The sequence below is a fragment of the Alternaria novae-zelandiae genome (genome assembly GCF_023758075.1).
Source record: "Alternaria novae-zelandiae strain BMP 2774 chromosome Unknown scaffold_7, whole genome shotgun sequence".
NCBI classification, from domain to species: Eukaryota; Fungi; Ascomycota; class Dothideomycetes; order Pleosporales; family Pleosporaceae; genus Alternaria; species Alternaria novae-zelandiae.
The window spans coordinates 1,297,377-1,322,817 of record NW_026056967.1 but is presented as its reverse complement, the minus strand read 5'-3'; the positions used below and the strand labels follow the sequence as shown (position 1 = coordinate 1,322,817).

Sequence of the window (25,441 nt, the reverse complement as noted above, 5' to 3'; positions counted from 1 at the left end):
TTGCGAATCTTTCCTGATGCACTCATGTAGTCTTCATACCGTCTACTTTCCTTGGAAGAAGTTCTGGAAGACCTCCATAACGGCATCAAATCCAGCCGTCTCTCCCAGCTTGAGTACCCTCTCATCTCTTCCAATTTTTGTTGGATCACCATCTGGAACCCATCTGCTCGTGACACCATCGGCACTAGGCCCATAGACCTTGGCACACAACTTGTCGGTCTTTACAGGCGGCCAAGGATCCTCCCCGTTGACGAATTTGATGAAGTCTTCCCCGTACTCTCGTGCTACCTTCTGCTGCGCATCGTCCAGGTGCTCGTTGTAGTTCTGGAAGAGGTACGATACATCGAGAATGTGGCCTGCTTCGCCCTTGAAGCGACCTTCCCAAGGTATTCCTTCGTTGAAGTGGTAGAGGAAGAACTTCGAGTCGGGTGTGTTGGGCCAGCCTTGGGCAAAGGCACGAGCGGGCGCGTAGAAAGATATCTCGGAACCAAAGCGCAATATTGATAGCATAGCCTCTTCGTCCGGAGTCTCGGGGGTTATCTTGTAGGATGTGAGCAGCTGTTCCGCAACCTCTGGCTTGGTGGACAGTGTGGCGTTGCAGGAGTCGATGAACTTTTGCGCGACGCCTGGCTTGCGAGCATCGAGGCCAAGGTATGCAATGATGTTCGCCTAAAAAGATGAGCCCACATATTTCGAGATTCACGATATGGAACTTACGTCCAGCTTTGACTCTCCGATCATAAAGGCCTTGCACCACTTCCTACCCGGCATCATGAAAGCTGGGCTGTCTTCTTGAGATGAGACGGTAAGGAAATCTGGTGAGCCCGGCATGGTATCTTTGTCGACTGAAGGCAGCATCGGTGCTGTGGGTGGCACCTTCTGCCATAGATCATCCAAGGGTATACTGAGTAGGGCCTTGATACGATCCTCAGGCGACTTGTCCGTCAGGCCAAAAGCTTCGATGGCTTTTTGATACGAGGACTCTGCAACAAAATCTGGGATGGGCTTGAACAGTAGCACAGCTCCTCCAGTACTAAGACAGCGCTTCATCAGCGGCTCCTCCGAGCAGAGCAATACTGTTGCAGACACTGCGTATGTTAGTCGAGCTCTAGTTCAACAGCGTCCAAAACATACGTCCACCGGCGCTCTCTCCGCATACTGTGATCTCATCTGCATCACCTCCGAATCCGCCTATGAACTTCCTGATCCACTGTAGAGCCGTGCGCTGGTCGCGAAAGCCGTTGTTCGCTTTGTATCCTGCTTTGCGCAATTCTTCGGAATTCGCAAACCCTGTGAAACCCAGTCGATAGCTGTATCTGTTAGTAGACGAGGCGTGTTTCAGGTTGTAAGACCCACTTGATGGTAATGCCGATGATGGGCTTTTTCCTCTCGACAGACATCTTCACAATGGGAGCTGGATCATAGTGCGGGTACCAGCTACTCCCAACAGCAAAGCCGCCCCCATGTATGAAGACAAAGACAGGCAACTTCGCGTTGGAATCAATAGCCCCATCCTTGTTGGTCGGCACAGTGATGTTGAGGTTCAGACATTCGAGGTCGGAATGCGTCGGAACCTCTGGGAGTGGCAGGGAGTGCTGAATGAAGCCGAATTCGCGTTCAATGGCACCGACTGGAGATACTGGAGGAGGACTGGTACATTAGTATATGGTGATTGGCGCCACCAATTGACGTACCCAAATTTCGTGGCATCCGTAGTTCCAGATCCATAGCTATCAACGAGCTGGGGTGCAGCCAAGCGATCTTTTAACGAAGCATACTGCAAGCCAAGGAATTGGACTGCGCCATCTACTGGCTTTCCTTCTATTTCACCTAGGTGTTGGTGCTTGAGGGTTTCCGACATGTTGGCTGCTGCGTGGGATGGGATGGTAGGAAGCAAAGGACCGTTCCATAGACTAACGGATTGTTTACTATTGCCTAGTGTCTGCTTGGATTAGCTGAAAGAAGTTGCGCATCCCTGGAGCTGCTTCTCTGGAAGCAGGTACGTTGGGGGCAATGATGGTCCGACAATTACCCCGCACCTGTACCTGCCATTTCAGTAGTGGGGCAATCACCCGCGACCAAACATCGCGTGCGGGATGTGGGGGTACTACAGCGACTGTGCCTCGCATCGATGAGGATATCGTAATTCGCTCGATATCTGAGCTCGGCAATTAGCAAGCATGTGTTCGGCTAGATAGGGTGCTACCTATGTAGATGTACACGTTACACGTAGCCAGTATCTTGCACAGATGACACCAACAATGGAGGCCAGCCTCCCTCATACTGACGCCTTTGTCAGTCTTGCTCTCCTCGATGGCGGTAGCTTTCTAGGAGATCTGAGCCGCTTGCATGCTGGTGAGAGCGGCACATTTCGCATGTACAACTGGGCGTTTTACATCTCGCACCAGGGAAGACACACACTTTGGGATCTTGGGTTGGATGAGGTGCGTAGGCCAATATCGGGTTTGGCTATCTCAATCTTCTTCTGACTAGTTTCTTGAAGGACCGAAGTTGTTATACCCCTTGGGTCAACAAGTTCATGTTGGATATCGTCAATCACGTCGGACCAAGGAGAACTATCGTTCAGCAGTTGGCGCAAAGAGGCGTGGCTGCGGAAGATGTCGATACTGTCTTGTTCAGGTATGGACACAAGGGTGGCGTGAATGAAGTTCGCTGAGCAGCCTGCAGCCACGCTCATTGGGATCATTCGAGGCCTATCAGCGATTTATTTCCAAATGCGATGGCGTACTTTGGTCCCGGAACGAGAGCAGCATGTCAGCCAGGGCATATGAGAGATCCAAGCCTACAGTGGGACGGCCGCTTCTTTGATCCGGAGAACTCGACAGAAAAATGGGATGAGCTACATGGCGTATGGAAGCCCTTTGGCCCGTTCGAAAGAGCACTGGACTACTTCGGAGACGGCAGTTTCTGGATCCTCGATGCACCTGGCCATATGCCTGGTAACTTGGCTGCTGCCGCAAGACTGCAAGATGGCGAGTGGGTAATACTTGGCAGCGATTGTATGTTGTCCTAGGAAATTTCCATTGGCACTCGCTAATCTTGTGCTAGGCTGCCATTCGCGGTACGTTAAATTGATTGCACCAGGCGTTTGCTGACGTGCATGGTGTATACGATCGGGCGTTTACTGACCGGTCAGGGATTTGCTGGACGGCACGCGAACTATTGCGGAGTTCCAAGGCCCAGGGGCAGTGAGCATGTCACTGCATACAGACCTTTCTTCAGCGAAAGAAACAATCGCTAAGATAGGACTGCTTGAAACAAAGTTTGGTGCTCATACAGCGCTCGCACACGATGCTAGCTGGCTGAAGAAGGGCACGGACCAGGTACTCATGTCACTGCTGGACGACGAGATGCGAGTTGCAGCCCAGGAAAAGATACCGTATGATGAGATACCGTAGATGGAGTTTGAGACACGAATCAGATTTAGTAACCGAATGTTGGAGGCCTGACGATCAGTAAACGCGTCGGTGGGTTCGCTACGCGTTTTTTCGTGGCGCGATAGCTGTCAGGTTGGACGCACGAATGTGGAATGCGTCAACGTTGTCTTGCTAGATGTCGATAAAGCAACAAGCCAGACGTGAATTGTTTCGAGGTCGCTTAGAGAAGTAAATGCAGACGTCCATTTTGCTGGGCGATGCTCGCGCATAGTCTATTCCAAGGTTTTGAGTTGCTGTCTCACCCTAGCCAGCACGCTAAAGACGCGCCTACTTGAACACCAACATCATGACGTCTCGCGTCGCAGGGTGCTGTAGCGCCCACACTACAGACAACGCCCCGCCAGTCTTACAAGATATACCGCAACCTAGGAGCCTAAAGCGCGTGGGAGGCAATGGCAATGGAGGAGATGAAAGAGATGTTCAATAGAGAACACGTGTGACGGGAGTGGCCATGGCTCAAGCAAGCAACGCCATCTTGTCACACATTGAAGTCCATCTCCAACATCGCAATCCTCTGACGATACGGGGTCGATGCTTCCACGGCCGCAATTTACAAACCTGCGCCTTTCCAACACACGCTAGAGATATCCCACCACCAAGCGCCACAGGATCGCCTAGTGCTGATTTACTCCACTCAAGTGCCAAGATGCCACGATCGGGGGGCCTGGATCAGCACAACCTCATATACCTAGGTACTTCAATCCTCCACACCTAGCAGACCTTACACTTTAGCCCTTCACAATGGCTCTTCGTGACCTACCATGGGTGACGATACTCTTCTCTGGCGTCATTGCGGCGCTCGCATATGGCGTAATGAGATTGATCCAAGTTCGGCGTTTTTACAAAGATGTTGTACGTTAGCAGTATCCGAGACAGGCTATAATCAAGACAGCACTGACAGTAGATCAGCCCAAACCGCCTCATAGCTTCTTCTTCGGCCATTTGAAACTGCTCGGCGAGACCTTCAAATCGCTACCCAGTGATTGCCATTATCAGGCAGCGGTGGTTACGATCGCCAGGAAGTACAACATGCCAGGTGTCTTCTATCTCGATTTGTGGCCTGCCTCATTTCAGCAAGTTGTGGTGACAGATCCGGATGTTGCACTTGACATGACAGTCATCCGGAATCACCCCAAACATGAAATGGAGGCAACTATGGTCGACCCCTTGATTGGAAGCGGCAACATCGTCACAACAAACGGCGCAAAATGGAAGTATCTCCATAAAATGTTGAGCCCTGCTTTCGCCACTTCGCACATCACCAACATGAGGCCGATGGTTGCTGAGGAGGTTATGAAATTTCGGTCGATTCTTTCCGAGAAAGCTGAATCGGGTGAGGTTTTCAGGTTGGAGGACCATACCCTGTGCATGACGTTTGATGTCATATCGACTATGACCTTTGGCCGATCCCTTGACGCGCAGACCAAAGGTAGCCCTGCTCTGCAGCACTTTGAAAGCATGTGCCGTGCTTTTATGACCACGCGAGAGTCTCTGAACTACATCCGCAACTTTCTCGTCAACCGGACGGTTTTCGCTGAACGCGCAAAGTTTGATGCTATTGTGGAAGGGCTCATCAACGAGAGATTCGAGATAGTCAAACGTAAGAAGCTCAATGGAGTCCCTGCATACTTGAACTTCGTGCGGCTAACACATAGCTGCAGGCGACAAGCTCGATCTCTCGGAGAAGCGAGGACTAGGGATAATGGACCTCATCTTGCGAGACTATATTGCAGAGCGACAGGGTGACGTAAAAGAGCTCGACCCCCAATTCACCAAAGATGCTCTCACACAAGTAAAGACTCTTTTGATCGCTGGACTTGGAACTACGTCGGATACCATCTGTTTCGGAGCTATGCTGCTTAGCGTTCACCCTGAAGTGGTACAAAGGATGCGCGAAGAGCACGACCGTGTTTTCACCCCTGGTATCGAAGCGACGTACGAGATGCTTAAAAAGGAGCCGTATAAGCTGAATGAGCTCACCTATACGAACAACGTCATCAAGGAAGTCCTGAGATTCTATCCGATAGGAAATACCGCACGCAAGGGCATCGATACTCTCACGTATCAGGGTCGCGAATGGCCGACCAAAGGTCGCATGATCTGCCCCGTCCAACTGGCTATGCATATGGATCCAGCGATATTCCCAGGCAAGTGACATCCATCGATCCTTCTTTGTAACACACATCCGGTGGCTAATGCTTCGTCCAGATCCGCTCAAGTTCGACCCAGATCGGTTTACACGAGAAGACCACCCGCGGCACGCCTGGCGTCCGTTCGAGAGAGGACCGCGTGCGTGTCTGGGCCAACCGCTGGCTATGGACGAGTTCGTGATCGTATTCCTGCTGACAATACGCGATTTCGACTTTACTTGCGCGGATCTGAAACCCAACAAGACGCCTCGAGCAGAGTGGAATGATCTGGATCTGACATTCGGTGATCGCGCCTACCAGGAATTTGTTTTCGAGGCCAAACCACGAGATGGCATGCCGATGACCGTTAAGAGGTCCAACTGGCCAAAGTAAGCGCGGCAACGGCTGCCAATTCGGGTCAATAGACGACATCAGTGGCGGTCGCTAGTATGGACTATCCCAGGGCTCCTGCTCCGCAACGCATGTGTGTATGTATTGACTCGGGAGGGGCGGATGGCGGATTGGGGTCGACGTGTCATGGGAAATTAGGAAATGTGCCATGGCTGTCATACGGTCAAGTCTTATTGCCTGATGCACGTTGACAAACTGCCGCGCGACACTGACGGAACCTGGGGTAGTTAACTTCCAAGGTTGGAAGCATGGCTGTTGAGGCATAAGCAAATACCATCAAGGTTCCATCCCGTCTTCCGTCAGCCCACATTGGCGCATCCCTTGCGGATGCTCGGCTGATGCTTATGCGAGACCATCCTGCAATTCCAGTATTTCACCGACGTCTTGTGCGTGTAGTTGCCGTGCCTTGAACTTACCGCTTCTCGGGTGTGGTGCTTACAGTCGTAGATTTACATTCAGCCTGAATGCATAGCCAGGCGCAGCCAATCGGAGGGCGGGGAGATCCACTTAGCGCGAACCCCTCACAGATTTTGCAAGTACCATGGGGCTCCGCATGCGGCTCGGGTACAATCTTGGCTGCCGTATGCCTCTGGGCCAAGCATCGGGAGTGGCTTCGGACACAAGACTGGCTCGGCGCTCGGAAATAAGTGGACTGAAGACCGCTGCTCAACCGCGTGGCCGACGAGACCATGACGTACAGGAATCGTGGGCTGTGGTGTTTACCAACCGCGTGCTGACGCAGGGTCGGTGACTACGGCTATTTACTGTGCTATAAGACATGGAGTGAGGACGACGACGAGCTGCATCCGGACCATCCGAACCAAACCAGACAACCGGCGTCATGTTCACCTCGACGCGTGCGCTGCAAGTGTTGGCCTTCGCTGCAACAGGAGCGTATGCTCAATACGTATTCCCAGACTGCAGCAGTGGACGTTTGAGCAATGAGACCATCTGCGATCCTTCGGCGTGTATGTTCATCCACATTTACACACCATTTCGGCCATACTAATGCTTTCCAGCTCCGCTAGCTCGTGCGAGAAACCTCGTGTCTCTCTACACTCTCGAGGAGAAGATCAACGCTACGAGCAGTGGCTCGCCAGGCGTTGCTCGTCTCGGCATACCACCTTATCAGTGGTGGAACGAGGGTCTTCACGGCATTGCTGGCCCTTACACCAACTTCAGCGATGAGGGAGAGTTTAGCTACTCCACCTCGTTCCCCCAGCCCATCTTGATGGGTGCGGCTTTCGACGATGAACTCATCACCGAAGTTGCAAAGGTCATCTCCACCGAAGCGCGTGCTTTCAACAACGCGAACAGGACTGGTCTTGACTTCTGGACACCCAACATCAACCCGTTCCGTGACCCTCGCTGGGGACGCGGACAGGAGACACCCGGTGAAGACTCCTACCATCTGTCTTCTTACGTCCAGGCCTTGATCCACGGTCTTCAGGGTGACGCGTCTGACCCGTACAAGCGTGTTGTCGCAACTTGCAAGCACTTCGCAGGTTATGACGTTGAGGACTGGAACGGAAACCTTCGCTACCAGAATGACGTGGAGATCTCTCAGCAGGATATGGTTGAGTACTATCTCGTTCCATTCCAGGCCTGTGTCCAGGCGAACGTCGGTGCTTTCATGTGCAGCTACAATGCGGTCAATGGTGCCCCACCATGTGCCGACCCTTACTTGCTGCAGACCATTTTGCGCGAGCACTGGGGCTGGACGAACGAAGAGCAATGGGTCACATCCGACTGCGATGCTGTTCAGAACGTCTACCTCCCGCACCAGTGGTCATCATCTCGTGGAGGCGCTGCCTACGACTCACTGAAGGCCGGTACCGATCTTACGTGCGGTACTTACATGCAGGAGCACCTCCCCGCTGCTGTCCAGCAAGGTATCTTCGACGAAGCTGTTCTTGACCAGGCCCTTGTCCGCCAGTACTCCTCGCTCGTCCGTCTTGGATATTTCGACTCGGCAGACAACCAGCCATACCGCCAGCTCGGCTTTGACGCAGTTGCAACGAACGCTTCGCAGGCACTTGCACGCAGAGCCGCTGCCGAGGGTATCGTTCTGCTGAAGAACGATGGTACGCTGCCGCTCTCTGTCGATTCGTCTATGTCAATCGGCCTCTTCGGTGACTGGGCGAACGCAACCGACCAGCTCCTTGGTAACTACGCCGGTGTTGCTACATACCTCCACTCTCCTCTGTACGCTCTTGAGCAGCTTAACGTTACCATCAACTACGCTGGCGGAAACCCCGGAGGCCAGGGCGACCCAACGACCAACCGTTGGTCCAACCTTTATGGCGCGTACTCTACCAGCGATGTGCTGATGTACGTCGGCGGTATCGACAACAGCGTTGAGGCGGAAGATGACGACCGTACTTACCTCACATGGACTGGAGCTCAGCTCGATGTTATCAGCCTGCTCGCCGACACCGGAAAGCCAGTCATCGTTGTAGTCACTGGAGGTGGACAGATTGACAACACTCCTCTCGTCAACAACCCCAACATCTCTGCCATCCTCTGGGCCGGATACCCCGGTCAGGATGGAGGTTCCGCCATCATCGACATTGTTACCGGAAAGACTGCTCCCGCTGGACGTCTACCTACGACCCAGTACCCCTCCAACTACATCGCCCAGGTCTCCATGATGGACATGAACATGCGCCCTGGTGAAAACAACCCTGGTCGCACCTACAAGTGGTACAACGGTTCCGCCGTCTACGAGTTCGGTCACGGTCTGCACTACACCAACTTCTCCGCTGAAGTCACTAGCGAGCTTCAACAGAGCTACACCATCTCTGCCCTCACGCAGAACTGCAACAGCACTGGAGGTTTCCTCGAGCGTTGCCCCTTCGTATCTGTCGATGTCGAGGTCTCCAACGATGGCGATGTTAGCTCTGACTACGTCACTCTTGGCTACATTGCTGGAGAGTTTGGTCCTGCGCCCCACCCCAAGAAGTCGCTCGTCTCTTACAAGCGTCTTCACAACATTGCTGGAGGCTCTTCCGCGACTGCGACTCTCAACCTCACTCTTGCGTCGCTTGCCAGAGTTGACGAGATGGGCAACAAGGTTTTGTACCCTGGTGACTACACCATGATGATCGACAACCACCCGCTTGCAAGCGTCAACTTTACCTTGACTGGAGAACATGCGATGCTAGACATGTGGCCTCAGCGTCCTAACCAGACTGCTCAGGGCGTCGAGTACGTTGGTGACTACTGGTATGGAGGTTACGGTAGCGACTATGGTGCTGAGCCTGCGGAGTTCCAGAGCACCATGTAAATGGACTTTCGTATACTATGCATATGAAATGTATATAGCAATCTAACAAGTGATTGCAAGTCTTACTGAAACCCTTGCAACATCTGAATCTACTTCCTTCTTCATCTTTACCTTCACCTGCGCTCGGACCACAATGTTTGTTTGCTACGATGACAGGCTCTTTCCACCTTTTGTCATCCACTCCTTTCCACACGTTTCTCCAGCCCCGATACTGAACGGCCGATCAAGACACCGATGACGCTTTGCGACGAGTGCGACAACGAGGGCGCGCTACGCTGCGTTGGCTGCGGTTCCAGCTGGTACTGCTCCAAAGAGTGCCAGAAGAAGGCGTGGTCTCTTCACAAGATCCTCTGCAAATCCGTCAAGGACTTCCAAGACCGCCCCGAGGCCGAGAAACCTGGCGAGAAGTACACTCGCGCTATCTACTTCCATCCCGACGAGGGCGCACCACGATTCGTTTGGCTCAAGACTATAACCGAGGATGGAGAGTACGGACACCCTTGCCTCACAGCTTGCCCCGGTGCGCTAGCCGCCAACAACGAGAAGGAAACAGAGTCTGAAGAGGAAATTGGTATGACAGGTATGAAGATCCGGCATAATCACGCGCTCGCCCGTCGTCTCCCATACAACTTGGTCTTGTCCTACCGCGAGAACTTTCTTCACGATGGGTCGACACACAACATGGCTATCGACAAGATCATCGACCCCAATTCTCCTCACCTACACGCCTGGCGGGGTCCGATGATTGCGTATGGGACCGATGCCTTCGACGACGTCCCTTTCAGTCAAGATCCGTCTTACAGCCAAGATCTCGGTCCTTCCGACCTTCGTATTATCGCGCACAAGCTCAACACTTACTACTTCAAGTACGCTGTTGGTCCGACGATTGAGGACATCAAAGAAGAATTGAGTAGCGTAGTCGGCGTACGAATCAACTGCGATGGCGACGTCGAAGTTGAGGGCCGTCCTCGCTATGAGCCTATGGAACTTCCGGCCTACCGCTCATTCTTCCACGCAGCCACCGATGTCTCAAAGCACATTGAACTACCCTTTACTGTTCAGCGCATTCCTGGAAGTGTCGTCAAATGGAAACAGCGACCAGAGACTCCGTCGGGCAACACGTCTTGGGTCAATGTTGCTGGTACATTCCTCAACATTGGCTGCAAGCCCGAGCGTACAGATACCGCCTTCAACTGGGGCCTCGCACCACCAGAGTGGCAGAATGACGTTGGTTCTGTTGTCGTCATGCGCAAAGACAAGAGGCCTCTCCTTCCGATACATGTCTTCGCCCTCGCCGACTATCATCAGCATCGCCTTATGGATGTCTTCGAGTCGGAGGGGGAGAGTGTGCATTCAGATGCGGAGCCTGAGCGGAAGCGCGACAAGGCGTGGATCATGAAGCAAATCACCAAGGACAAGTTCGAGTGGTATTATATGACTTGGAAGTCGGGAATGACAGAGGATGCGCCCCGGATCTCGCCTTACGACTCCTAGTACTGGTGTGAGCTCGGCGCCAGGCAACGTGGGATTTGTCTTCTCGTTCAGAGATCTATCATGTCGAAGTTGGCGTCCATATTCGGGTTGTATTACCTGGAGCAGACGACGCACGCACAGTTTCCATGAGTGTTAGCAATGGTTTCGAGAAAGGTCGTTACCTAGCTAGTTATTAGTAAAGCTCGACCGACACAGCATGAACCCATCCAGATCACACTCTCGTTTCGTAGGCTTGATGACGTATTCGCTCCCTTCATTATCGTCTAATATGTCTTGTTCCCACCCAGCCTACAACTTGCTCTTGAAACCGCCCACATCCTTAACAATCATAACCGACATCGGCTCCCTAAGAAGATCCTCCCCGTTGACCGCCGCTTGTAACTTCTTCAATCCCGCGCTCTTGGCATGGAACATCAGAGCATCTTTGTCCGCATATCTGATTACTGTCAGTTTTGAATTTGCCCAAGGCTTTGCAGCGTGACTTACGTTTCAAATATAACAAAGCTCGGCGCGTCGCCCTTTGTTTCGCGCTGTAGGTGATACCGGGTGGTGCCGGGTTCAGTGGCCTTTACTTCTTGGGCTGCGATGTTGAGCAGCTCTTCTACCTGGGAGGGGTTAATTGTTTGTACATGTCAGGGTGCTAATTCCGCGCTTACTCTGTCTTGGTTGCCAGGCTTGGGCTTGAGGATGGCGATGATTTCGTAGCTTCTGGACATGATGACGTAATATTCGACGCGCAATTGTTGGGTTGGAGAAATGCAAATGTTTCAGCGCGCAAAGGAGCTACAATATGCGGCAATAATAAGAGATATGCAATATTCAGATAACGCAGCCAAGCCTAAGGTCGTGTCGTTGAGCTCGTCGCCGTCAGCTTACTTTCTCCGCTTTTCCCCAAAGGAGCCGAAAGATGCCGAGGCACGTTTCTAATATACCACTACCTGCCCCCCACACTCCTCACAGTATCAACCCAGCTCGCGGTCCCTGTTCGGGAGTTTAAACGCAACCCCATGGCGCTTGCGCGTCCGCGAATGCCTATCTTGCTGAGAAGGGCCAGCAGATTGAGGTGTCTCCAGCCGGAGCCTGTTGACCACTATGTAGGACGCTGATAAGTTCATTTCATATACTTTGGCCAGTATTCAGTGTTCAATGTTCAGCATTCAATGTGAACGACTTCTCTTCCAGTCTATAGAGACTTTTCGTTACATATCGTCACCGCTGCCAGTGCTTTCCGGCTCAATGACTGCTCTAGCTCCAAGATCATACCTATCGCCCTCTCGCAAGAAGTAAAACCTCGCGTTGGACGGCGGCAGAGGCCTCTCCCAGCTTCCTTCTCTCGACCAGAAACCACCATCGTATACCAATGCATACGTGCTGCCAATGACTTCCATCTCGTTCTTGTTGACCACCAGCGCGGTGTCTTCGTCAATTGCCAATCCTAGCAGCTCCGGGTAGGCGTTCAGGATCTCGAACATGTCGAAGTGCCTGTTGCGTACTAGAACGTGCTGATCGATGGCCGAGTTCTTTAAGTATCCAAAGCCGACAGTATGATCGCCTACAGAACTCGTTAGCCTTTCTCTCTCTTGTGGCGTACATCGAAGAGGCCTCACCTATCATGATGGTGTTGTTCGCGGTGTCACCACGAGCAAGGAAACTGCCAATGATACTCGCGCCAGCACTAGACCCTGAGATAACACCTCCAGCATCGAGGACGTCCTGGAACGCTGCTTCGGCTTTGGTGCCAGCGTAGGCATCCACGAGCCTCCATTGTCTACCTCCACCGAAGAAGATGCCCTTCGCACTCAACAACGGTGCAACGAATTCGTCGGTATCGGCAACCGCGGGATCGTATGTATGCAATACCGTCACGTTGTTGGCACCATACTTGCGGAAGGCCACTGCGGTCGTAAAGTTCTGGTCGTATGTGTCCTCGCCACCTGCCGTGGGAACCACAACAATCGATGCATTGGGGCCGCCAGCAAGGGCGATGATGCGCTGGTAGATGCTCTCGCTCTGCAGATTTCCTCCAACGATTACGAGGTGGCCGTTTTCTGGACCGACGTAAGTCGTATTAGTGCCATTCGTTCCGTATATGGGAGTTGCGATGGCCGTTACCGCAAGAGCGGCGGTATAGAAGAAAGTGGTAAGCCGCATGATGAATACTTTGATACCCGACGGAATGGATATCTCTCAATGCGAAAGCCTACTACATATACCGTACATCGTCAGTGACGGCATCTTATCACATAGTTGATGCTGGGCATCGCATCATCGTGGGTCTTGATCTAATTGGGCGGAGATCGACAGCACCTGCCTGAAAGGTATTAAAACCTCAACGGCAACCCCACTCATCCATTTCCCGGGGCATTGGCACGGAGATGCGCGGCGCAAGATGGAATAGTTTCGCACGGAATTAGTGATTTGAAGATGGAACTTAGGTACGAGCTGGTGAGGTGAGTGGAAACACGCGGGGCGCTAAGCGAGGTGATGATGTCACGCGTTCAGCACCTTCAATTTCTGGATATAGTAGATTACTGCTACCATCTCTTTTAAGACAATGTATCACCTACACTAAGTTGAAAAAGATTGACATCCGTTCACCATTTGTCGTAGCTGGGCTTACGAGGCCAAATCATGAGTGTCAAGCTGTCCCACATTTTGCCAAGTGATATACAGCCTTCTTGGTGAAGAAACTCTTCCCGATGTCGCAACCTTTGTTCATATCTCTTCGCTTTCTTCGATATCGATTCTTGATTTTTGAACACCTGAGACTGGTCTGGTAACATTCTGATGACATCATCCGCGTGGTAGACGAGCTCCACTGGATGACCCTTGCCGTTGATGTAGACAGCCGGACAGCGCCCATGCCTTCTGTAGTCCTCGTCCTCGAAGACTTGAGACAGAACGATGAATACATTCAGTCTCAGCTGTTTGAGTGTGAATGAGGACTGGGTGTTGCTGCTGACACCGTCGCGTAATGAGCGCAACCGAACAGTTATGACCATGGAAGGGCGCGATTGATACGTGGCTCGAAGCAGCTCGATTATGTCGATGCGAACATCATCCATATCTTGATCCTCTGGCCGAAGACTAATTTCAAGCAAAAGCTGGAAGTTTCTCGCCAAGAGGTCGACGTCGCTGGCGAAACCGTGTGGCCAGAGTTGGGCTTCATTCTCTGAGTCGGCTCTTACCATACGCAATCTCTCTATATATGAGAATCCGCCGAAATTGGGTCGGAGACCTTCTGAAGCGAGCATGAAGATGAACGAAGTGGTTCTATACGCATGGTATAGGGCGTCTGACCGTACCTTGCGATTGACACGGAACACAGGGGACTTCCACGGCGGCAGTATCGTAGAGAGCGGGCTAGCGAAGAGCTTTACGGTAGGCTGGACTGCATATGCAATGATAGCATGATAAACGGATGCAGGTAAAGCTGAGAGCTCCGGTTTCCGCGGAATTTGGCTCATAGTGACTACCTTCCCTTCATCTGAGCATGAGAAAGTAGATTGCACGTTCGCTTCGGGGGTAGTGCTTGCGAAGGTAACCGTGCCCATGGTCCCTTCAACCCTCAAGATCACCGATGCAAGTAAATTTGAATACCGTCTGAGGTTTAGCTGGTCTTCCTGAGCGATGGATCTGAAAGCGTTGTTGAATATGGCGGGCGCATCGTTATAACTTGGAGTCTCGATCGAGACTTGCAGCATTGCTCCAGACTCGGTCCAAAGCAATCGTAACAACGGCAGCAAGTCGAGAGCGACTACCCAAGTGGGGCCGTGATCTTCCTCCAGCTCGGAAGACAAAGCGGTGTAATCGATGGTGACATGTCTCAGGAATTGCGACCGAGGACCGAGTTGTTCGGACCATTTCTTGAAATAAGCCTGTTCGTACCAGGATGACACGAAGAAGTGGTTCCGTTGATATAGAACGCTGGCAGCTTCCCAGTAAACTTGGCGACAGCTGAAGAGTAGCCCAAAATTCAGCGCCGCTTCTGATTCGACACCTCCCCAACGTGCGCCCGTGTCCCATACGAAGAGTTGTTCATCCAAGACGTACAGTAGGTCGTATATCTGATTTCGGATCTCTGAGGGGAGCGAGATGAAAGAACGTGCGCTTGCGTCCGCCGGCAATGAGTACGTCTCTGGGATTGCTCTAACCCTGTCTTTAGTGTTGGTTATAGGTTCCATGGCAGAAATGATGAGTGTAAAGTATAGAGGAAAGTACGAAGAGTAGAAGACAAACAGTAGTAATCCACCGGGAATATAGGAAGTAGAAGGCACGCGCTTTGCGCTTTTACCTAGACAGGCGGCCACTTACCGCATGCGGCCTTGTACGCAGATTCGCCGCTGTTACATCGAGAAGTGGGTCCTCGTCAAGGCGCCCAATTACTCACCACGCAGCTCTCAGACCTTCACCCCATAGCGCGATCCTCAAATCATCCCACACCCTGATTAAGCTACCCGGAACTCGATTTTCATCATCAGTCATCTCCCTACCCTCCCAACTTTTCCCGCCCACAGGCACTAGATACTTGAGCCACCTAGCGTAATGCTTACCGCGCTCCTCTGCTTTTGTTGGGTTGCTCATATCGTGGGTGGCGTGGTGAAACCTGGGCCCTCGGGGCTTGTTTGGGTATGTGATCTCTACGGCGATGCCGAAGCCGTTGATGTAGACGTTTGGACAAGTCCATCTCAACCTGCCGGGCTGGGCCTGCAGTACGTGAGACAGGATAATGAAAGCGTTGAGCTGTACATGGCGGAGGGTGAAGGCGCTTTCGTAGTGCGCAGTGCGACCATCTTTCCCAGGACAAGTGAGCACGCATTTGATGGAGGCAGTAAAAGGTTCGTCCCATGTTGTCGTTTTGAGTAAGTCGATGATGCTGATCCGTAACCTCTCTAATGACGTTCTCTCGCAGAGATCGAATCGAAACTCAAATTGGACAGCCTTCATCCACCGCAAGATTGTTCGTGCGTCTTTCGTAGCCGTTGTCTGAGCCGCCTTCGCCTGATTGTCGTTACGTCGTTGCCTTGCTTCACGAGCCAGTCGCCAAGACATCATCTTTCTATCAACCACTCTTTCGGAAAACGTCACCGACAAAATCTTACGTTGTCCGGCGGCTGCTCTGGCGGTGGCCCTGGCTAATCTCTTGCCAGATCTCCGTTTTGTTTCTTCTTTGACTCTGTGAACCGTCTCTGGGGTTGTCGTGGCGGTCGTCCGAATGTCGAGCACGTCCATTCTCAGCCAAAAGAACAGGTGTGACATATCTCCGTATGTTGCCCGTTTCGTATGAAGATTCGTAACAAATGTGAACATGTTCGAAGTGTAGATACTGGGCACGACAACGCCGAGGAGTCTTGGACGGTCCTTGACAAGGTTGAGCAGTAGAAATCTTGGAAATATGCTTGTCTTCGAACCGAGGACGACAACTACGCTCTCAAGTAAGCTTAGTGCGTGTTCGCAAATTGTCCCCAGGACATCTGGTGGGAGGAAGAAGAGATTGGAGGTCGATTGGACCTGTCTCTTGTGTATTACCCAACTGTCTTCAGGAACTTTGAAGTTTATATTGGGCGCCAGACAACCAGTGATGGTACGCCATCTGATGTTACCTTTGATTGCAGACCTGTCAAACGTGATGCACGCAAGACGGCGGCCTAAATCGCCAAGTCTACGAAGATTAAGTGGATCTTGTGTCACAAGTGTGTAAAACGTTCCTTCCAGTAAGTTTTGATCCGGAGGATCTCTCCAATGAGGATAACCCAAACGTAGGCGAGCGTTCGTGTAGTCTGGTACCGACGGAATTGGCGGTGATCGTGGACTCAACGTGAAGTCAACCCACAATATTGCTTGAGGCGAGCCAACCATGCTGCTTAGTAAAGGTAGGAGATCTATACGCTTGTGGTGGTCGTTGTGATAGGGAAGGGGCGGTACAGATAGATCAACAACGACTGCTCGCAAGAGCGGGGTCTCTGATCGGAATTGCTTCAGCCAGGAACGTACAAATGGCAGGTGGTCCCTCTCCCGGAATGGCAAGAAGTTACGCCGATTTCTGAACATGACTGTCGTCCCGTTCAGGATCACACCTATGCCTTCGCGGTAGATCTGTCGGCAACACCGAAGCAGCTGTACAGACGGTATGTTACAGAAGAAAACGGAATTGTTGGTTCCCATACGTGGTGATGCGTTCATTGGCCTGCCGTCATCCGTTGAAGCGGCCGTGTGCGTGACCAAAATAGCATGATTAAAGTCATCGAAGACGTATTCGTAGATCTGATTACGCAGCTCAGAAGGAAAACTCGTGAGGAAGGCATGATTTGTCGAAGTTAGTTGCTTACGGATGCGTGATCTGGAGTTCATCGTGGCGGAAACAAAGAGATGAGCCCAGAGATGGGTTGTGAGGAGGCATCCATGGATACTTGTAGTAGCAGCGAGCGTGGGCTTTGTGGTATCTGAAGTTTGTCAAACAGCAATGTATGTTCAGCTGGACAAGAAAAGCTTCAAGCCGTCGATTAGAATACCTCATCGAGATATGCACAGTGTCTCTCCTTCATTCCAGAATCCGGGAGACTCATGCTGATGACAGCGAATGCGAATCTCGTCATTGCGCCGGACGCCCGGGGATGCACAAGGTGATAGATGCGGCTAATGGCTGAAAGAGCGAATGGAAAACGTAAAGCGACGTGATAAGTAGCTATAGCTGCGAAGTTTGCCTAAAGACGAAGAGACGAAATGGTGGTCGGCATACCGCGTCATCAAGCCTCCTCGACGCACGTCCCGCACCGCGCACCTAGCTCCAAATTCTTGCTCGCGCGACATCATCGCCCGCCGTCACCCATGTCCAAATCCATCACCACGGCCACTCCACCCCAACAAGCCACCACGCACCCGTACCGTACCTACCAACCCAACCAACACGCCAATTGCGCACCCCTCGTTAACCCGAGAAAGGAAACAACCACCCACCACCCAACATGTCAATGTTCTTCGGTCAAAAACCCCAAATCTCTTCGGAGCAAAAGATTGCACAGGCCGAGGCGGAAATCGACATGGTTTCCGACATGTACAGCCGGTACGTCACAAACCCCCTCTCATACCTCCATCCCTCCCTCCCTTCCCCCCATCCTTCCTCCCTCAATCCCTCCAAGAAACAAGCATTTACTAACTTCCACTGCTCCAGCCTCGTCAAATCCTGCACATCCAAATGCATAGACACATCGTACCGCGAAGCCGATCTCAACAAGGGCGAATCCGTGTGCCTCGACCGCTGCGTATCCAAGTTCTTCGAGGTCAATGTCAAGGTTAGCGAGAAGATGCAGGGTGAGGCGCAGGGAAAGCAGGGTGGTGGCGGTGGCATGTTCGGTGGTGGAATGTAAAGAAGGATGCTATATGGAATGCGCGAGATGCTGGGGCTGGATGATATGGATAAACCTCATGGCTGTTGCTTTGGGCCACAAGAGGTCTTGCATTTAGGAGCAGAGGCGCCATGTTGTCGGGCGACCACGGCTGCGTAGGAGCACCATTGCAGCAGACGTTTCTCTATTTGAAGATGCTGGAGGGTTGCTCTGCATACTCCATTCCAGCCTCTTGACGTGCGACTGTTGATGTGGTTGCAGTCTCAGCAATGATACAACACGATATGAAGGACATGTACAATACAAAGTTTATGTTTTCAATTCGACCGGTCTATGTATCAGGGTATCTCCCAATGTCGCACCTTACGTGTTCATATGTAAGTGCAGTCCGATCAAGTAACTCAGTGTCCAGTCATTCAGTCTTCTAATCATTAGGTGATGTCCTTGCTGAATAGTGAGCAAGACATCGGGTCGGTCCATGAGCGTGTGCTTTCATAGCATCGCGAAACCGTAAACTCGTGCAATTGTTGGGTATCGTACAATCGTCCCGCCATGGTGTTTCTCTCATGTGAAAGAAGTGTCGATAAAAGGAAATGGAAGTGTACAAGAGGTCATCTGGTCCAGTAAAACCTGGAAACCCCAGATTCAAGATCAAGTCGTAGATATGACCTTGCGTCAATCATGCAAAGAACGAGCCTTGAACAATAGCCGGGTGTGTGTGATAGCAGAGCATACGAAGCGGTGTTCGAGGCGCGCTATTCTTCGTTAGCTGTTGGTCTGTGGGTACATAGAATACTGCCAACATACCTTCAACATGCTGTATGAAAGCCCGGCATAAATCCTCGGCGAATCTCCTCTCTCGATCGCTTGCGTTCAAATTTAGGTAGGAAACTCTTGATGTATCTCGTGGACTCAGCATCCATCGGCGTGGTGTCGAGTAGCTCGCGCAAGCGTGTGAACTCGGACGTGACACGGTCTGCATGATATTCCGCTTCAACAGCACTCTTCCTCGCTTCCATAGCGCTGATGTTTGCTTTGCGAGAACTGTCGGCGGCCGAAATGATGCACTGTTTATTTCGTACGGTCAGGACAAGCTCTTCTTCAGCAATGGTTTTCAATCGGAGGGCTTCATCCGCGGTGTTGATTCGGAGGGCTTCACTTACCTCTGCAATCTCCACGTGACGCAGACGCTCTTGTGAGTTCTCAGGTTGCGCATCTATGCGGTCGACGATGTCGTGAAGCATCTCATCTGCGTGGCTCGGTCTTCCAGATGATGGCTGTTCGGCCGGGGTGGCTCTACCGCTGGGAAATGCAGAGAACATGCCTGGCTGGAAGCTCCTCTTATTAGAGACGTGATCAGACTCAGTCTCCAGCTTCGGTTCAGTCTTTCTTGGCAGATGAACTTTCGAGAGGCTCTTGGAATCGCGCAAGACCTTAGCGAGCGAGCTCCGCGTGCTACTCATGAATCCTTGCTTGGACGCCGCCGCCTCTGGTGATTTTGGGCTTGTCTTCTCACGGTTGAACAGGTTGCGAATGCTGCGTTTGGCTTTGATCCTGCTTGTAACAGTTTCCTTATCATGGTTGTCCGGGGGTGTATCTTCTGCAGGCGACGAAGAGACTACAGGTGTGACGTGGCGGCGAAAGGGCTGACGGGCTTTGGGTATTCCACGACCCAATGGGTTATCAATACTGATCGACCTGGCAGTCTCCGCGGTCCTTGGCTTGGGAGGAGCCTGGGTGCGGACCGTCTCGCGTGAAGGCTCGGCGTGAGGCAGTGACGAAGAACTCAATTCGGCAGCACTGGGGTTTGCGGTTGAGTCGTCCTCGACGGTAGGATAAATGGAGCTTGGTGAGGGACTCGCGTTTTCGCGTGCTGGTGCTGTCCGCCTGACTTTGCTCACGGTGAGGGAGTCGTCGGGTCCTGGTACAATCGTAGGCTCAGAGAGCTCTTCAAGCTGTTCCTGATTCTATAGTTAGCACTGTCACGTCACGCAATTGAGTTCACATACCTGATAGGCGTCCCAGGAATCCACAGGCGGTTCAGAGGAGTCTCGAAGCAACGGTACGGACCTAGGCTCAGGTGTAGGCGTCGCAGACCTATCTGAGATCGGCGATACACTGCGCTCAGTCTCTACAATTACCTCAGGTGTGTTACCGACAGTTGTCGCGTCTGGGAAGATCATAGACGGAGACAAAGGCAGCTGGGGAGAATGAGCGTCAAGACTAGGCTTCCTCGCTGGCTGCATCGACCGGATGGGACTGATCTTAACAACTGGACTTCCATTTGCCGTGAGTTCTGCCGTGCTGTGTACTGGCGATGTAGTCGCAATGCTCAACGATGCTTTGGACGTTGTCGCCCTGGTGATTCGACTAGCAAGAGCGCCTAGAGACCGCGGCTGAGGAGTACGCTCTGGTAGTACCGCGGGGATGGCGGGTACTGCCGGGATGGAGTCGCGCTGACCGAGAATGACTGCGTCTGCATCGGCAGAGATCGTGAGGATGGGTCCAGTTCCCGAGCTTGAGCCCGACGCCGTCGAATGCCATGAGAGTCGCTTTACCCTGCTGCCTTCCTTGCCATTGGAAGGCGTTTGACGGCCAGAGTTGATCCCGCTTCGCGTAGGGAGCGAGCTCCTCTTCGAACTCAGGCGAGGGGGGATGTTCTCCGGCGCGAGAATGGGCCAATTCTCCAGGGTTGGGCTCGGCGTAAAGGCATCAAGCAAGGTGCGCGAAGCCTTAGGAGGCGAGTTGGGATCTACCACCTGCGCGAGAGGCGGACTGGGCAGCGGTTTCTCGCTTTGAGGGCGACGAGGGAGGCGTGAAGTGCCCGTAGGCGTCGTCGTCGCACGCGTTGCCGGCGACAATGCCCTCTCAGGCAGCGGACTTCTCACGCCAAACGAGGCCGGTCGGATGCTGGGTATCTTTGATTTGTTAGCGCCCGTCATGTTAGCATGTGTTGACAGCTTTGACAAGCTGTCAGGAGGTCACAGCAAAGAGGTTCGGCACGTGTCGCGGCGGGGCGGTCGCGATGCGGTGGGAAGGCGCCTGAAGTTTCTATTGTAGCTGCCAAATCTGGAGTTCTGCGCACGGACGCGTCTACTCATAGAGGAGCAGTGATGGTGAAAGAGGAAGTCCGGACACGTGCAGTGCACTCCAACTCTTTCTGGCATTCACGGTGAAAATCACATACCGTTCCATGATTTCGGTGTCAGTATTGACGGCTAGTCCCTGGGTTTTGGCCATATTCTCTACATCACGTTGTGCATTGTGTAGAAGAAGGGGTGTGGAAGTCGCGATGTGTGAGGTCATCAAAGCTCGGGCCACATTCCGTTTGCGAAGAGGCCAGCCAGACGCGTCAGGACGCACCAACCATTGCACTGTATAGTAGACGACCAACTCGCGCAACGCTCTTTCTAGCATCATGGCGAAGACATACAAGCAAATGAAGGAGGCCTGGGTGTCTGGACACACCGGGAGCTCCGTAGCAGACGTGAACAGCGTCTCGCTCGCAATGCCTGTACCGTACACACACCCACTACTCAAGCAATGCACTCTTACTAACTGCATGCGTAGCTGAGCATTCTACTTTGGTCTGTCATCCAGTCGCGCATGCGCCTCTTCACGCCGTACACGCCGCCTGCCTTCCTCGTCGACTTCCTGCTCAACTGCGGTGCCACGTTGTTCGCGACTACCATATACTCCTCCTCGCCATGGGTCCTGAATCTCCTTCTGCTGCTCCCGGCAATCACGTTATACGTCTTCGAGAAACCGGTCGCGGTGAAGGACGCTCCAAGGCCACCGAAGATCGATAAGTCGGAAAAGGACATGAAGCTCGATGCGCTGCCCGTCAAGCCGTTTATAACGAACTATCGTGGCGCGATGATGGTTATAACGTGTGTTGCTATTCTGGCAGTCGACTTCCGCGTCTTTCCCAGGCGCTTCGCGAAAGTGGAGAACTGGGGTACATCGCTCATGGATATGGGTGTGGGATCTTTCGTCTTCACGGCTGGCGTGGTGTCTGTCCGGGCGTCTCTCAAGGAAGGAGCTGGTCGTCAGTCATTGTTAAAGCGCTTGACAGCATCAATCAGACATGCCATCCCACTCCTGATTCTAGGCATCATTCGGCTCATCTCTGTAAAAGGACTGGACTACGCCGAGCACGTCACGGAATATGGGGTACACTGGAACTTCTTCTTTACTCTGGGCTTCCTTCCCCCATTCGCTGCTCTTTTCCAATCAGCCTTTGACTTGGTCCCTTCCTATGCCGTCCTCTCGTTTACTCTGGCTGCCATCTACGAGATAGCTTTAGACTGGACTTCCCTCGGATCCTTCATCCTAATAGCCCCACGTACGGATCTCTTCTCTCAGAACCGAGAAGGCATATTCTCTTTCTTCGGCTACCTCGCCATTTTCCTCGCCGGTCAATCGCTGGGCGCCTCCGCACTACCTCGGCAACAACAAATCCCCAAGGATGCCACATTCCAGACGAAGCTTCGGCAATCCACATTCGGGAAGCTGATCATGACCTCCATGCTTTGGACAGGGTTATTCTACTTCTCAACTAGCTACTACGGTCTTCGACTCCCTGTATCGCGCCGCCTAGCCAATCTGCCCTATTTCCTCTGGGTCTCGTCGTTCAACAGCTACCAAATTACCATTTGTTACGCTATCGAAAGTATCCTCTTTCCGAACTTGTACAAAGCTACGACCAAAAGCGATGAATCGCGGAGAAGCAGGGATGCTACCAGCACTGTACTTTATGCTTTCAACCGCAATGGTCTTGCAGTCTTCCTTGTGGCGAATCTGCTCACGGGTTTGGTTAACATGACGTTCCCGACCTTGCACATGAGTGTTGTGCAGGCCATGGCAATACTCGTCGCATATATTGCTGCTGTCACTGCAGTCGCAGTGGGTCTAGACATGTACAATCTTACTATAAAGCTGTAGGCTTGCTGTTCGTAGACTACTGCAATGCGACTACTAAGGAATGTATCCACATAAAGCCTTCTCATGACCGGGAATCAAATAAGTACCTCCGTTTCGTAAACCACCACCTGCTCGTAAATCTTCCCTCATAGATGCACCGAAGCGAGATCACTACATATCTGTCACACCTTCTCCGGATCGTTGATACCGCCGTTGGTAATGATGTACGTCGCCTCCTTCTCCGGCATGTCTAACGTACTCCGTTAGTAGAGGTAGCAAGAGTAGTAGCAACGAAGGATGACATACCAGGAGAGTCTTGGATCTTGGCAACACGCTCCTCACCGCGACCCTTACGGAGCAGAATCCTCGTAGCAGACGCGTGAGCAAGGATATGGCCACCGATCGGCTTGCGACCGTCTGCGCCAGCGAAGAGAGCGCTCGCACCAGGGTCGCTCTGAACTTGGTTTGTCAATAGCACGGCGACATTGAACTCTGGGTGATGTTAGCCGAGATTAACGATTGGGAGTAATCTTTCGCGCACCTTCAGCGACATGCGTCAACTTGGAGAGGAACTGGTTGAGCTTCTGTTGGCGCTCGTTGAGTTCACCACGACCTGTATAATCGACACGAAACAGAGCCATGATGCTGTCGATGATGAGTAGTCGGTACTCGTTGCTGACGAAGAATTCGGCGACTTTGTTGAGAAGCTCCATCTGATGCTCCGAGTTGACAGCGCGGGCATAGGTGATGTTGTCTTGGGCTATACGTTGTCAGTGAACGCCATCGAAGTTGTGAGAAGGGTGCATACCAGTCTCAGGGTCGACTCCAAAGCGCTCAGCGATTTGGGCTATCCTCTCAGGCCGAAAGGTACCTTCGGTATCTGCGTCATGGTCAGCGGTATTCGGAGGCAGCGACATCCCACATACCGATGTATGCCACTTTGCCTTCTGCGCCACCCATGTCCTTCGGTAGCTGCGCAATCACGGAAATGGTATGTGATAGTTGAGTCTTTCCGCAGCGGAACTCTCCGAAGACCTCGCTGATGCTCATGGTCTGGAAGCCACTGTCGCGTATCGTCAGTGTCAATGCTCGGAAGATCAACTGTGATGTGTACCCACCCTCCGAGGACTGCATCGAGTGCCTTGCTGCCAGTAGAGATCTTGATGACACGCTTGCGTAGATGTCCGAGCTCATGGGCGGTCTGGAAGCCTCCACCAGAAGGCTGCAATGGATGTTAGTGATGCGCACTCAAGTGCTGGCCTACTGCAGTGACGTACCTGGCATTTGGCGATGGCGTCCTTGACTTTGTCAACCTTGATCTCACTGAAGCCCTTGATCTTCAGTAGGTTGCGACGAGTAGCTGAATGCACCGATGCGATCGTATAGTATCCGTTGGACTTGAGCTTCGAAATGTCGACAGCGCCGATGCCTTGCGCTTGGATCGCATCGATATCGACGATGAAGCCGTCCTTTGTGGGGTTAGTCAAGATCACTCTTACTGTGGAAAGAGGCAGTCACTCACATCGTTGTTCGAGTCGTCGCTGGCCACTGAAGAAGCACCCATAGTAACTGCTGGTGATAACTGGCGCGAGTTGAGATGAAAAGGAACGATACGAACGAATTGCGAATGATGTGTTTGCGAGTGACGCTGCGAAGAATGCGAGGAGAGATGAGAGAAAATTCTACGGAGGTGAGATTGTGGAGGGAGGCATGATGGGAAGGAGCGCTAGGCTCAACTCCACGTGTATGACTGAGAGGAAGGAAGGGGTAGCCACCACCAACACGATGGCCTCCAACCCTGAGATAAAGCTGAACGTGCACCGGCTCGATCGTAAGCAGAATCCGAACACAAAGACGGTGATGTATGTCCCAGTCTAGTATGTCCATAAATCGCGACAACTCTTAAATTTGGGCAGCTCAGATGCTTACGGCCGCGACCGGTTACAGCAACAAAGTCAGACCTTGGCAAGTAAAATTTCATGATTGCATATATTCGAAATAGATGATACAATCTAGATCTATCATATGCAAGCACAAAGTGTAAACATGATAACAGACAGATATACCGACTCAGCTCCCGACAAACACACACAGTCTCCTTCACTCTTCCCCCTCAACCCCGGGGGGCACTCTTTCCACACCAAACCACCACAGCCGCCTCCAGCTCCATAAGCGAACCTGATCTATCCAAGCAAATTCGCATCAACAACGCTTCTGCCGAAGCCGCAGTCGATCCAAATCACTTGCATGCAGACAGGCCGCCGTCCAAATCGCCAAGCCGTCGTCTGTCGAAATAATGGTAGAATGGTTGAAGTAAGGGATACAATGTTCGTGGGGTATCAGTGTAAGAATCGTGAAGAACTTTTGCCGTATCCGTTGATGACTCGTGAATGC

The 25,441-nt window shown here is 52.4% G+C and overlaps 12 protein-coding genes across 12 annotated transcripts; 6 read left to right on the top strand and 6 right to left on the bottom strand.

Moving 5' to 3' along the window:
* Positions 1 to 42: 42 nt before the first annotated feature.
* J4E88_004447 (uncharacterized protein) lies at positions 43 to 1,861 on the bottom strand (the record flags this gene model as incomplete). Its single annotated transcript, XM_049398092.1, has 5 exons — positions 43 to 669; positions 718 to 1,088; positions 1,135 to 1,310; positions 1,357 to 1,650; positions 1,695 to 1,861. 5 exons carry the CDS (start codon positions 1,859 to 1,861, stop codon positions 43 to 45), a joined length of 1,635 nt encoding a protein of 544 aa, XP_049256537.1.
* Positions 1,862 to 2,261: 400 nt separating this feature from the next.
* On the top strand, positions 2,262 to 3,419 carry J4E88_004446 (uncharacterized protein; the record flags this gene model as incomplete). The annotated part of the gene is made up of 5 exons (XM_049398091.1): positions 2,262 to 2,444; positions 2,504 to 2,640; positions 2,689 to 3,020; positions 3,070 to 3,082; positions 3,158 to 3,419. 5 exons carry the CDS (start codon positions 2,262 to 2,264, stop codon positions 3,417 to 3,419), a joined length of 927 nt encoding a protein of 308 aa, XP_049256536.1.
* A 780-nt stretch (positions 3,420 to 4,199) lies between these two features.
* J4E88_004445 (uncharacterized protein) lies at positions 4,200 to 5,980 on the top strand (the record flags this gene model as incomplete). The annotated part of the gene is made up of 4 exons (XM_049398090.1): positions 4,200 to 4,310; positions 4,368 to 5,058; positions 5,120 to 5,605; positions 5,667 to 5,980. The coding sequence occupies 4 exons, from the start codon at positions 4,200 to 4,202 to the stop codon at positions 5,978 to 5,980; spliced, it is 1,602 nt and encodes a 533-aa protein (XP_049256535.1).
* Positions 5,981 to 6,839: 859 nt separating this feature from the next.
* J4E88_004444 (uncharacterized protein) lies at positions 6,840 to 9,284 on the top strand (the record flags this gene model as incomplete). Its single annotated transcript, XM_049398089.1, has 2 exons — positions 6,840 to 6,966; positions 7,018 to 9,284. 2 exons carry the CDS (start codon positions 6,840 to 6,842, stop codon positions 9,282 to 9,284), a joined length of 2,394 nt encoding a protein of 797 aa, XP_049256534.1.
* A 234-nt stretch (positions 9,285 to 9,518) lies between these two features.
* J4E88_004443 (uncharacterized protein) lies at positions 9,519 to 10,778 on the top strand (the record flags this gene model as incomplete). Its single annotated transcript, XM_049398088.1, has 1 exon — positions 9,519 to 10,778. One exon carries the CDS (start codon positions 9,519 to 9,521, stop codon positions 10,776 to 10,778), a length of 1,260 nt encoding a protein of 419 aa, XP_049256533.1.
* Positions 10,779 to 11,066: 288 nt separating this feature from the next.
* Positions 11,067 to 11,787, bottom strand: J4E88_004442 (uncharacterized protein; the record flags this gene model as incomplete). The annotated part of the gene is made up of 4 exons (XM_049398087.1): positions 11,067 to 11,214; positions 11,265 to 11,383; positions 11,435 to 11,486; positions 11,783 to 11,787. The coding sequence occupies 4 exons, from the start codon at positions 11,785 to 11,787 to the stop codon at positions 11,067 to 11,069; spliced, it is 324 nt and encodes a 107-aa protein (XP_049256532.1).
* A 190-nt stretch (positions 11,788 to 11,977) lies between these two features.
* J4E88_004441 (uncharacterized protein) lies at positions 11,978 to 12,998 on the bottom strand (the record flags this gene model as incomplete). The annotated part of the gene is made up of 3 exons (XM_049398086.1): positions 11,978 to 12,330; positions 12,386 to 12,826; positions 12,992 to 12,998. The coding sequence occupies 3 exons, from the start codon at positions 12,996 to 12,998 to the stop codon at positions 11,978 to 11,980; spliced, it is 801 nt and encodes a 266-aa protein (XP_049256531.1).
* Positions 12,999 to 13,372: 374 nt separating this feature from the next.
* On the bottom strand, positions 13,373 to 14,962 carry J4E88_004440 (uncharacterized protein; the record flags this gene model as incomplete). The annotated part of the gene is made up of 1 exon (XM_049398085.1): positions 13,373 to 14,962. The coding sequence occupies one exon, from the start codon at positions 14,960 to 14,962 to the stop codon at positions 13,373 to 13,375; it is 1,590 nt and encodes a 529-aa protein (XP_049256530.1).
* A 2,787-nt stretch (positions 14,963 to 17,749) lies between these two features.
* On the top strand, positions 17,750 to 18,145 carry TIM10 (protein transporter tim10; the record flags this gene model as incomplete). Its single annotated transcript, XM_049398084.1, has 2 exons — positions 17,750 to 17,841; positions 17,950 to 18,145. 2 exons carry the CDS (start codon positions 17,750 to 17,752, stop codon positions 18,143 to 18,145), a joined length of 288 nt encoding a protein of 95 aa, XP_049256529.1.
* Positions 18,146 to 18,933: 788 nt separating this feature from the next.
* Positions 18,934 to 21,319, bottom strand: J4E88_004438 (uncharacterized protein; the record flags this gene model as incomplete). Its single annotated transcript, XM_049398083.1, has 3 exons — positions 18,934 to 20,085; positions 20,134 to 21,034; positions 21,312 to 21,319. The coding sequence occupies 3 exons, from the start codon at positions 21,317 to 21,319 to the stop codon at positions 18,934 to 18,936; spliced, it is 2,061 nt and encodes a 686-aa protein (XP_049256528.1).
* A 223-nt stretch (positions 21,320 to 21,542) lies between these two features.
* On the top strand, positions 21,543 to 23,068 carry J4E88_004437 (uncharacterized protein; the record flags this gene model as incomplete). The annotated part of the gene is made up of 2 exons (XM_049398082.1): positions 21,543 to 21,638; positions 21,695 to 23,068. The coding sequence occupies 2 exons, from the start codon at positions 21,543 to 21,545 to the stop codon at positions 23,066 to 23,068; spliced, it is 1,470 nt and encodes a 489-aa protein (XP_049256527.1).
* A 161-nt stretch (positions 23,069 to 23,229) lies between these two features.
* Positions 23,230 to 24,611, bottom strand: DLH1 (carboxymethylenebutenolidase; the record flags this gene model as incomplete). The annotated part of the gene is made up of 8 exons (XM_049398081.1): positions 23,230 to 23,297; positions 23,354 to 23,539; positions 23,589 to 23,807; positions 23,856 to 23,927; positions 23,974 to 24,110; positions 24,166 to 24,269; positions 24,325 to 24,516; positions 24,570 to 24,611. 8 exons carry the CDS (start codon positions 24,609 to 24,611, stop codon positions 23,230 to 23,232), a joined length of 1,020 nt encoding a protein of 339 aa, XP_049256526.1.
* Positions 24,612 to 25,441: the final 830 nt, after the last annotated feature.